Genomic DNA, 12,500 nt, shown 5'->3' on the forward strand with positions numbered 1-12,500 from the left:
TGATCACTTTATTCTTGTCAGTGAGCTTCTCTGCATAAGATTTCACTGAGGACAGATGGAAAGAAACTAAAAAGTAGAATCAATATACAACATGTTCGGACACAAGGGTCTAATGTAAGAAATATATATATCTAAGTCTGTATTTATTGATTAATGATTTACTGACTCTGATCAACAGAAGGTTAAAGAGGATCTGTTTGCATATGTTTGTCTCAGACACACACACACACACACACACACACACACACACACACACACACACACACACACACACACACAGCAGCTTGGAGCAAACGACTGACGAGTCCTCGTCAAATGTTTTCTCAGCAGAACAAATCTTGGCCTCAGCGGCGGATTCATGTCTCGTATGACGCTGCTTTATGATCTGTGTCAGACGTATCTGGAAGAACTCATATCATATCCATTTAGCTGATGCTTTTATCTAAAGCAAATTCCAATTAGTGCAGTCAACATCTATGAGGGGCCATTGGGGGTTCGAGCTGCCGACCTTCTGGTTGGAGGACCGCCGCTCTAGGGTTAGGTGGGAGCGATGGTTTCTTCCTCCTCTGTTTCGTTGTGTTCAGATTAAACTTGGATGAGGTTTGTCTTCGCAGCTGAAAAGTGAAATGAGTGTTTCCACCAATCAGAGAGAGGCCGGATCCATCGCAGGTCATTTAATACTCTGACCTTCAGATTCTTCAGATTCTTAATATTTCTACTGCGACACTGAACATTTCAGATATTTAAATCTTATTTTCATTATAAACACTCAGTCAAAATCATTAAATTAAAATTATGAATGTTGGTATAAAGAGTTTAAACTGTAATGTTATAGAACTCGTTGTTGGTTGATCAGAAGGTCAAAGTGAACAGTCGACTGGTTTCAGACCATCACATGAAGTCATAACAGAAAATAATGAGACGTTATTTCACATGATACAGTCACATATATAAAGATGATCAGTGACTGTATATAAAGATGATCAGTGACTGTATATAAAGATGATCAGTGACTGTATATAAAGATGATCAGTGACTGTATATAAAGATCATCAGTGACTGTATATAAAGATGATCAGTGACTGTATATAAAGATGATCAGTGACTGTATATAAAGATGATCAGTGACTGTATATAAAGACCATCAGTGACTGTATATAAAGATGATCAGTGACTGTATATAAAGACCATCAGTGACTGTATATAAAGATGATCAGTGACTGTATATAAAGACCATCAGTGACTGTATATAAAGATGATCAGTGACTGTATATAAAGATGATCAGTGTCTCTCTGAAGCTTCTGGTTTTCTGCTCTGACCTTTGACCTCTGTGCAGAGACCAGCTTCCATAGAAGGAGTGGCTCCCTCTCTGGTGGACGGGGATTATTTCGGGGTTGTGATTTATCTTTGAACGTCTCTGTTACTCAGCCGCAGTCTCTAAAAACAGCAGAATAAGAGTTATGAGTGAGTTATGAACTGCAGAGATAAAAATGGCAACGTGTCCCTTTAAATTTCACATTCCTGGAATTACAGCTGTGACTGGAGCAGACGACGCTCAGTGACCAGCTCAGGTTCACAGCAGCGTTCATTCAATGATGAGGATTTACTGACGGTTCAGAGATATTGTTTTTAGATGATTAACAATCATTGACTATTTTAAGTTGAAAGTTTCACTTTATTACAATAAAAAAATCATCCTGCAGAGAAATGACGCATCGCAGCTTTTTATTGCTTCACTTTATTTTTACATTAAAAATGTAGAAGACTGATGAAGAGACTTTATCATTGATGTAAAAAGAAAAAGCTTTTGGTTGCGATCAAGTGAAACTGCTGAATACATTTGTTGTTTTATGAGATTATGACGACATTTTGTGTATTTTTACATATTGATCAATGTTTTGTTATGTTGATGAAGTTAAATGCTCAGAAAATTATAATTAATAATAATAATAACAACAATAATGACAAAACTGAAACCACAGTTATAAGAAATAAAACAAACATTTCCAAAGGATTACTCAGCCAATCAGGAGCTGTCAGAGGTTTGTGTTTAATCTGTCATAATAATACATGTGGAGCCGGTTTCAAGGTTCAGTTCCTCACTTTTCTCTGAACGTGTTTAATGAACAGAGATTAAATGTGATATAAACGTCAGAGTCAACGTGTATAAACACGGTAACTGTTGGAGGAAAGAGACCAAAATAGACGTAAAATAAACTTTGCATCATAAAATGTGGAGGAACATCAACATGAGTGAGTCGCTCCGACGACTGTAAAGTGTGTTTCAAGAGTTTCCATTTCAGAAGATTAAACACACGACTGTCGACAAAACATCTGGTTCAGCAGCTGCAGTTTGGTCTGAGTCTGAGGACACGAGGACACGAGGAAACGAGGATGAAGAGACAATGATGAGGACACAAGGACACGAGGACTCAAAGGAGGAGGAGACAAAGACATGAGGAGAAATGGTTAAGTAGATGAGGACACAATGACAAGGACGTGGATAAGGGGAAACAAGAAATAAAAAAGGAGGACGAGCAAATGAGGATGAAGAGACAAGGACACGGGGGAAGGGGACGAGGAGACGAGGAGACATTCATCTGTGTCCTCTTGTCCTCTTTTTAACTCAGTCAGTCGTGTTTCTGCTCGGCTCCTGATGATCATAAAGCTGACCACTGATCAGATCCATTTATTCAATATGAATGAATCTGAGCATGTCGCTTCATGCCTGTTGTCATGGAAACGTCAGATATGTTCTCTGTGTCTCCTCCTCCGTCTAATTTGTCCATTTATCAAACCTTCGTGTCCGGTCCACTCCAGCTGACATAAGCATCCAGCTAACACCAGTCAATGGTTCAAGGACACGACTGATGCTAATTACATTATGTTAATCAGGAGGGCTCTCGCTAAGTAACAGCTGCTAACAGGCTAATTAGCATGAGGGTGAAACGCTTGATAAAACCGATCATTAACATTTTCCCTGATTGAGTCTGAAACAGAATCAACGGAGTGAAAACAGTTGTGTTGTTAACGGAGACACATTCTGTTCATCTTCACGTTGATCATTTTAATGAGAGTTATGACTGTAAAATGTTTTCATGCTCTAACGTTCAGAATCACTTTCCTCAGACTGTCCAATGCTGCTGCTCCTCTTTTCAGCCTCTGTCTCAAACTCTTGATTTGAGCTCCTGTCTCTTTAAGACCCCCCCCCTCCTGATAAAGCCCAGTCTGCTCTGATGGGTCAGCTGGTCCGCTCTGTTGTGATTGGTCAAATGTCGGCCTCAACTCTTGCTGGTTTGGTCAGGGGGCGTGTCCGACTAGCTGCTAGGTGTAAGATATGCTAATGCAGCATGTCTCCTTGTCCTCGTGTTCTAATTTCCTTGATTTCTCATCCTTATGTAGTCATCCAGATGTTTCTGTTCCCATCATGACATCAGGACGATGTGTTAATCAGACCACTGAGGCGTTTCCTGAGTCATGTGGCTTGTGTATGACATCATTTATTCACTGAAACTGTTTCTGAGTAACGTACATTTTATCAATAAGTCGAATTGTATGTCTCGAAAAGGAGGAACATATTTTCGAAATTTATATGATTTAATAAAAATCTTCAAATAGAGCTCAAAAACATCTGGATGGAAAGATAAGATCCACAAACTGAAAACATCATGCAGCATACAGAACTAAAAAAAAACGACGACACGTTAACATTGGTTTCTTTTAACGTTGTTCAGGACGATCATCTCCATGTTCCTCCAGATGTTTTGTTGACGAGTGATGAAAACTACATGTGACGAGTTGTTGAAGCCGACGTCTTCAAAATGAGAACGAGAGGAAGTGAGGTTGAGACGATAAGAAAAATGATGTAAGTAATCCGATCAAAGATTTATATTGTCTGAACCACAAACTCCATCCTGTCAGGATCGTGGAGGTCAGAGGAAATGTTGGTGACAGCGTGGAGCTGTCGTCATGGCAACAGACGATAAGATGACATCAGAAGGCAGTTTGAAGCTTCAGGTTCTGAAGGTGATGACATCCTGGTTTCACACACACACACACACACACACACACACACACACACACACACACACACACACACACACACACACACACACACACACACACACACACACACACACACACACACACACACACTCACTCTCACACACACACACACACTCTCTCACACACACACACACTCACCTCACACACACACACACACACACACACACACACACACACACACACACACACACTCACACACACACACTCACTCACACACACACACACACACTCCCACTCACACACTCACTCACACCACACACACACACACACACACTCACTCACACACTCACACTCACACACACACACACACACACACACACACACACACACACTCACAGACACACACTCACTCACACACACACACACTCACACACACACACACACTCGACACACCTACACACACACACACACTCACACACTCACACACACACACACACTACGATCACGAGCAGCAGCTTTAGAATCAGAATGAAATAAATCAGATTTACGATGTGGAGACACAAACATGATTAGAAGTTTAATAAGAGTCGAGGTGTGAAGACATGACAGTATTATTATTACACTTTCACACAGCTGGTACTTAATGATAATTATAACAGTAATAATCATAAATGTCAATGTTTTCAGATATTTGTTGTCCATACATCATATATGTACAATGTAATGTAACATGTACTTTTTGACACATTTACTTCAATAAAGACTGAATCTGCAGTTTCTCAGTAAAACGATTCAAATGTCATTAACTTTATTGATTAAAAACTAAAAATCGTATTTACTTTCCTGATTCATTTTTACATTTAAAAAAAGGTTCACTGATGAAAACATACAAACAGAGAAGACGCATGTTTACTCTAAATAATATATTTTAAACTTAACTGTGTTTATATTAGAATTATGAGACTTTTCTGGACTGAATCAGTTTAGACAGAAACCTTCGTATCTCTTTGGACTGGACTCCGTATATTACGGGGTTCAAGCTGCCGGGGATGACGTGAAACAGAATGGCCGACAGCTTCCTGTAGTCAGAGTACTGAGGGAAGCGGTGCAGAGTAATGGTGACCATTCCACTACACAGCATGATCAGGTACACCATCAGGTGAGTGCTGCAGGTCTTCAGGGCCTTACTGTTCAGAGACTGGTTCTTACTGGTCACACACACGACTGTGATCTTAGCGTAGGTGAGAACTATGCTGCCAATAGAAGCTGAGAGCAGGACCACGGTGAACGTGAGGCCGTAGACATTGTTAATAAACACACTCTCACAGGAGAGTTTGAACAGCGAGGCGTTGTCACAGTAAGGATTCATGATCATTGTCCTGCATCGGTTCAGTCTTATGGTCAAACCCAGCAGAATCCCCACCAGAACAAAGGCCACGCCCCAGGCAGACACGGTCAGCTTGACCACCATCTTGTTGGTCATGATGGCGGCGTAACGCAGAGGATTACAGATGGCCACGTATCTGTCAAAGGCCATGATCATCAGTATCGTGTGAGAGGTGGTGCCGAACATGTGAGTGGTGAACGCCTGAAGCACACACTCGTAGTAGCTGATGAGGCGCTCGGAGGGCGGACGCAGGATGTCTGACAGCACCCGGGGCAACATGATGGAGTTTCCCACGATGTCATTGACGGGCAGGTTACAGAAGAGCAGGTACATGGGCTGGTGAAGGTTCTTATCTATGAACACCAGCACCACGATGCCGATGTTTGCTAAGATGATGAGGATGTAGGAGAGGAAGAAGAAGAAGAAGACTGGGTAGACAGAAACCTGTGTGACCTTTAACCCCTCCAGCTGCAGGGTGACGCTGTTCAACGTGAAGTTTTCCATCAACCTGCAAACAAAAGCTCACGGATCAGTTTTCACATGGTTTCAATAAACAGAGTTTTAACTGCAGACGATAAATCAGGAAGAACATTAGAAATGAAAGAGGATTTAAATGAGACAACATTAAAACAGATGAACGTCACCTTCAGTTTCTGTGAAGTTATCAAACACCGAGAGAACAAACTTCTGCTGAAACCAGGAGCTGGAGCCACTTTTATAGAGAAGTCGTCACCAGGGGCAGGAAACTGGGATCATCTGGGAATTAACCTGAACATCATCAAAGTTCACGTTTAAACTTTTCTACCTGAAGCAGCAGCTGGATGAAAGTGAGTCTGATGTGTGAGTGTGAACATGAGAAAGTTTCCTCCTTCTCTCCCTGAACGTCTGTTCTCTGTGACTCTGCTGAGTGGGTTCCATCTCCTGTGAGAAGAACTGACTGAGAGTCAGCTTCAACTGTCACAACCAGCTGCAGCTGAAGAGTGAAGCTGAACTGAGATCAGTTAGAAACACTCTGAAGTTATTAAAAACCAGAGTTTATCTCCAATATTCAGCAGGAAACTTAGAAACATGAATAATTCTGAACAGAGTTTGGTGGATTTGTTACAGCAGCAGCTCTTCAGGGTCAGGAAGCAGAGGATCATGGGTAATAACCACGACACAGTCAACACTTTGATTCACTTCATCAGACACAGAGACCAGCAGAGTTCACCATGTGTGGCTGCAGGGGGCGCTGTTCATCAGTTACAGTGACAGAGTGATGCTTTAAAGGGAAAAAGTGATGAATTGTTTTATGTTTTATTAATGAATTATTATTAATTATCATTAATCAACATCAGCTGCTTCAACACAGCTGATCTGATTCATTTTTAATTTATTATGAAATTTACACAAATGAATGAAATCATGAAAGAGTCAGTTTATCAGTTCATGATTAATAAAAAACATGAAAACCAGCTGTCGTCATGGAGACGACAGAGAGCGGCCACATGTTCAGGTTCGATTCTCCAGCTCCGACCAAGCTGAGGGGGAGAGAGAGATTGTGTGTGTGTGTGTGTGTGTGTGTGTGTGTGTGTGTGTGTGTGTGTGTGTGTGTGTGTGTGATTTCCCAGGAGTCTCAGTGACCAGCAGGTTAATAGAATCAGAAGCGGTGTTCAGGGGCCGACGGACAGGAAGTCGCTCGCTGGAGACGACCTTCTCTTCACCTTCACACCTGCAGGCAAACCAGGTGTGAACCAGATGGGAACCGGACTTAAACCAGGTTTGAACCGGATGAGTGACCCAGGTGTGAACCAGGTGTGAACCGGATGAGTGAACCAGGTGTGAACCGGACTTGAACCAGGTGTGAACCGGATGAGTGAACGAGGCGTGAACCGGACTTAAACCAGGTGTGAACTGATGAGTGAACCAGGTGTGAACCAGGTGTAAACCGGATGAGTGACCCAGGTGTGAACCAGGTGTGAACCGGATGAGTGACCCAGGTGTGAACTATCAGTTTATCAGTGATGATCTTATGACAGTGAAGTGATATGTCTATTTATACATTTCATCATCTCTGTGCATCAAGAATGTTGTTAGCCTAGCTTAGCACAAAGAGAATGAATCCACCAGTGGTCAGTTCCTTCTTTTCTTTCTGGAATAAAATGTGTGTATTTACCAAAGTGATGAAGTTCTAAACATGTTTTTGTTATTTGTGTCTCTGGTTCTTCTTCCTGTCAGTTGTAGATGAGTCCCTGCAGATTACTGCCCCCTGGTGTCAGCTCTGATAAACATGTCTGTTCTCCCTCAGGACAAATTACATCAGAAACTGTTGATAAGTGTTTTGTTGGAAACAGCTCATTAACCTTCCCCTGTGTTCAGGGACATTAACGCTCATTAACGCTGCCGTGGTAACTGGACACGCAGTGATGAAACCGCCGGGCGTCAGGAGGCGGAGCAGTCCCCAGAGCTCCCAGCATGCAACAGAAACAGTCAACCCCTTCAGGGTCTAAACAGAACAAACACAAGTTTCTTTTCACTAACAACTTTTTGTCAGTTGATGTAATGAATGTAAAAAAAACATGATACGTCTGAATATTTCTAATGTACAGTATATATATATTATTTATATATATATATATTTATAATATGTTGAATGCATCATAATCCAAACAGTTTCATCACAGAAACACAAGAACAGCTAATCAGACACAAACAAATCAGATTCATCCAAAAGACTGAATGAAAAGTTTGGATTTTCATGTTTTTGTGATGATTCATTGAATAAAAGACTCCAGTTCAATAAGATTTGCACATATTACTACTACAATACTATCGATGGCTTCAGGTTTACTGAAATATATATTTTTTAAACACATCTCATTGTATTAATCTGGTGAGGATACTTTGACCTGAGCGACCGTTTGTCTCCATGGTTACAACACTGGACACATCGAAGCGTCTTATTGGTTCAGTTTGGTTCAGGAGACGATGTTGATTCAGTTAAATTTACACTTTCGATGAGATTAAAGGACGTTCGTTGTCATGGTTACTGTAAGAAAAAGATCCAGAAACACAGTGTTTCATCATTATTTCCAGTTTGTTTCAGATATTTTTTTGTTCTTTTCTTTTACTGTCATTGTGACCTGTCCTGGATACAGAGTTTTCTGTTGGTCTGATATTTGCTGAGCTTACAGTGTCATGCACACGACTGTAGTAGCATGAAAACTGGGACATGTTTAGTTGTGATTCTCCATGTGGACATGTTGACTGATTTGGGAATATGGAGAGAAATACATTATATTTTCATCAGTCTGCAGCATTGGTCTTGTGTAGTGTTTGGTGAATTTATTGTATATTTGCACTTTGTCTGTGTACTTCACTCACAGTACTCTAATCACTGAGAAGTAGAATTGCTAAAAGTGTTTCAGGTTAGCAGCAGCAGTGTGTAACTGGCTCAAACAGAATGAAGTCATATGAAACGTGTGTGTTTCATATGGTAACAAAATATGTTTTTTATAAATTAGTGAATAGTTTTTACAAGAGTGTTTCATTTTTCAAAGGATCCGAGGTGTTCTGCTGATTGTGTGTGTGGTTGTGCTGATTGTGTGTGTGGTTGTGCTGATTGTGTGTGTGGTTGTGCTGATTGTGTGTGTGGTTGTGCTGATTGTGTGTGTGGTTGTGCTGATTGTGTGGAGTGTTCTGAAACACCGGGCCCTGTTTTCAAAAACGTGCTTAAGCAATCGAGAAAAACTGTAAAGGTGTGAACAGGTGTGAACATGTGTTTAAAGGTGTGAACAGGTGTGAACATGTGTTTAAAGGTGTGAACAGGTGTGAAGTTAAAACTGCTCCTCTAAGTTTTCATACTGGATGTTTCTGTTGGACATAAATACGATGTTGTCATGTTTCAGTCTCAGCTTCATGTTGGAGCTCAGACGATCATGTGACCTCTTCAGTATGTTGAGTCAACATGATTTCATGCTTCTGCTGCAGGAATGTGATTAGACAAGAATCATATCAGTGTGTGTGTGTGTGTGTGTGTGTGTGTGTGTGTGTGTGTGTGTGTGTGTGTGTGTGTGTGTGTGTGTGTGTGTGTGTTTCCCTGTCTCACGGGCTGCTGCTGACCTCCAGTGGTCAGACTGTGGACAGAGAGTTATGATACATCAGTAAACAGGATGTTGAAGAAACAGACGTGAAGCTGACGTGTCTCTGATGTTTAACTGAAACTGATCAGGTTTTGATCATGGTCACAAGAGTTAAAGAAGAGACTGGAACCATCAGACCATCACTGGTCTTTAAACCACAGAGAACAAAGAAACTGGAGTCGATTCTAAAAAAGACTTTTCGTTAGTCTATTGATCAGAATGATGTGATCAATGGTATCAAGTGCTAGCAGTTAGCTTAAGTACTTTGTTATTATGTTGTGAATGTCACTGAAGCTTCAGACTCACAGGACACAACAACAAAAATCCTCCGACAAACATTTCTGACGTATCAACGTGATGTGAAACAAACTCTGTTCTTTGTTTCACAGAATTATTTCAGACGTGTTTCACAACTTCAGTCTATAAATATCAGGACGAGTGGAAAAAGGGAAGTAAAATGAGTGAGTTGTCCATCTGTTGTCTGTCTGTCGTCCGTCCATCTGAAACACAACAACATGCCGTCGCTGCTTCTCCACATCTTCACCTGCATCTGTGTCCTCACAGGTGAGTCTCAGCCTGTTGACCGTCGGGTTTTGTTTTCACCTGTTTTACAGGTGACCATCTTTATTTACAGTTTGAGTTCGATCACAGCAGCACCTGGTGGACTTTGGAGTAAACGCAGTTTCTTTCAGCGCTGGCCTGTGTGTCACTAGCCACCACGGAGACGGTGGTGGGCACAGCCGGGCGGAGGGTGACGTTGCCGTGTCGGTCGGAGGCAGTGAAGCGGAGCGGTGTGGAGGTGTGCTGGGGGAGGGGGGAGCCGTCACTCTTCACCTGCCACAACATTTTGATCAACATGGCCGGAGACGACGTCTCGTACAGGAAGTCGTACAGGTGACTAGGGTCGTCATGATGACAATAACATTTAACTAAATCTTTGATCACGATAGTAATTTATTTTTGTAATCTGACTACATAATATTCAATTACTGCATTATTACTCCGGGTATTAATTAAGATGTTCCTCAAGGAAGTCTTCTGGAGCCCAGTGTATTTCCTGTTTCCTCAGCCTCCTCTCCTCTGCAGGTTCTCTCCATCCTCCACCTCCTCTCTGTCCATCTTCCCCTCTCGTCCATCAGACTCTGGTTTCTATCACTGCAGAGTTCAGCTGCCCGGTCTGTTCAACGACCAAACCTCCACCATTCACCTCATCATCATCAGCCGTATGTTCACAGATTCACCACCAGTTCATCCGTTAGTTTCACCATGACAACCAGAATCTGCTCATCTCCCGTCTGTCGTTCTGCAGCTGGCTCTCCGGTCTCTGACAACGAGGACGCCGAGGACCTGAACGCACCACACACTGCCACCGGTAAGTACGGGACTGACACTGATGCTGGTTAAGCTACGGGAGCCCTGAGTGGACACAAAGGTCTCCACGTCCTCCCACTGTACGTGTAGATAAAATATCTTGCATACAAACGCTGCCATCTTGTCTGAACCACCATTGTCGTAGGATATGACGTAGAACAACAACGTTGGACAGTAGAAAACCTGACAGTAAAGTATATGTTTATTTTACAGTGAGTAAAGTGAGTGATTTCGGACACAGTCAGAGTCTGTGGGGGTTAGGGTGCAGTACTGATCATGGAGTGGAGCCGCGGTATCTGCAGCCACCAGGGGGCGATCCAGATGGTTTTATTTTGTTGTTGTCCATCTTCATCCATTGTCTTTGGTCAGTGTGTTCAGACTCTGAGCTGCCCTCTATTGGTAGATGTCAGTACAGGGGCAGAAGCGGCGCGATGACATCATCAACATTTCTCTGAAACTGAAAATACACGAGTGAAACATCATATTATGTCGTTGACTGTTTGTTTGTTTTCACCTTTTTCCAGGTGACACAATACAATGCCGGACAGAGGAACAAGGAAGTGATGTCACCAACCCCACAGAGCCAATGGTGGCGCTGGTTCAGGTAGAAACGAGCAAGACGTGACCAGTATGATTCTCTTTAACCATCAGAGGTTCCTGTCAATAAATCCATTGATCGTTTAAGCTCCAAGACGCAAACCAACCAGAACCTCACTGATCATTGTTGATCAATATTTCACTGATAATAATCTACAGAGTAACAACAGTAAAAACAGAATCATACAATTCAACTCATGAAATTATAAACAATTTAATCAATAAAAAGTTTTTACATTTAGACGTCAAACAAAGTTACATTGATTCATTTAAAAAAACAAGACAACCAACAAACGTCTGCTCGTCTTTGAAGCGTCACTCAGGCTTCACTCTTCACTCAGAAGAGTAAACATTTGTTTGTTTGTTTGTTTGTTTGTTTGTTTGTTTGTTTGTTTGTTTGTTTGTTTGTTGACAGTCACCTGTTCAGCAGCCGGTGACCAGTTTACAGACGTTCATTGGAAACACACTGAGACTGTCGTTCATCATCTTCATCCCTGTGTCGCTGCTGGCCGCTGCCTACAGTCAGTACACGTACACACACACACACACACACACACACACACACACACACACACACACACACACACACACACACACACACACATTTGTTTTATATGACATGACGTAATCAGGATAAACTTGTTGTTTCATCATTTCACTTGTGTACAGGAGTGTGGAGGTGGAGCCAGAGACCAGAAACTGACAAGGGGCTCAGCCAATCAGAGGAGGAGGAGGGAAACACCTCAGTGTAGACACCTGAGACACAACCCGTGTTTGTTTGGTTACCTGAGTTACCTGAGTTACCTGAGTTACCTGAGTTTTCAGACAGGATTCTGCAGAGAATTGTTTTTTATCTTTGTGGTTGTTTTAATAATCACTCTTTACGTTCTCTGTATGAATATATTGTATCTTCTATGTCTGTTGGTAAACTCATGTATAACAAGTAGAAACTGTGTATTCATACATTCAAACACCAGGGGGCGCTTTAAACCCTGAAATAAAGAGCACGTGCAACAGC

General features: G+C 41.9%; 2 protein-coding genes across 3 annotated transcripts in view; one reads left to right on the top strand and one right to left on the bottom strand.

Moving 5' to 3' along the window:
* Positions 1-4,961: 4,961 nt before the first annotated feature.
* On the bottom strand, positions 4,962-5,900 carry LOC118122226 (olfactory receptor 146-like). The gene has a single exon (XM_047343530.1). It carries the CDS (start codon positions 5,895-5,897, stop codon positions 4,962-4,964), a length of 936 nt encoding a protein of 311 aa, XP_047199486.1. The 5' UTR covers positions 5,898-5,900.
* Positions 5,901-9,952: 4,052 nt separating this feature from the next.
* The window catches only part of LOC118122296 (hepatitis A virus cellular receptor 1), a 2,825-nt gene continuing 277 nt past the window's right edge, over positions 9,953-12,500 (top strand). The window contains exons 1-7 of one of the 2 annotated variants that reach the window (XM_035178943.2): positions 9,953-10,078; positions 10,207-10,408; positions 10,601-10,737; positions 10,824-10,886; positions 11,410-11,489; positions 11,898-12,003; positions 12,152-12,500. The exon at positions 12,152-12,500 is cut by the window's right edge and continues 277 nt beyond it. In XM_035178943.2, the coding sequence (XP_035034834.2) occupies positions 10,030-10,078; positions 10,207-10,408; positions 10,601-10,737; positions 10,824-10,886; positions 11,410-11,489; positions 11,898-12,003; positions 12,152-12,234 (720 nt within the window). In that variant the 5' untranslated portion in view covers positions 9,953-10,029 and the 3' untranslated portion in view covers positions 12,235-12,500. Of the gene's footprint in view, positions 10,079-10,148; positions 10,409-10,600; positions 10,738-10,823; positions 10,887-11,409; positions 11,490-11,897; positions 12,004-12,151 lie in introns of both variants that reach the window. The other variant, XM_035178944.2, reaches the window with a different exon arrangement.

This window comes from Hippoglossus stenolepis, chromosome 15 (assembly GCF_022539355.2).
Source record: "Hippoglossus stenolepis isolate QCI-W04-F060 chromosome 15, HSTE1.2, whole genome shotgun sequence".
NCBI classification, from domain to species: Eukaryota; Metazoa; Chordata; class Actinopteri; order Pleuronectiformes; family Pleuronectidae; genus Hippoglossus; species Hippoglossus stenolepis.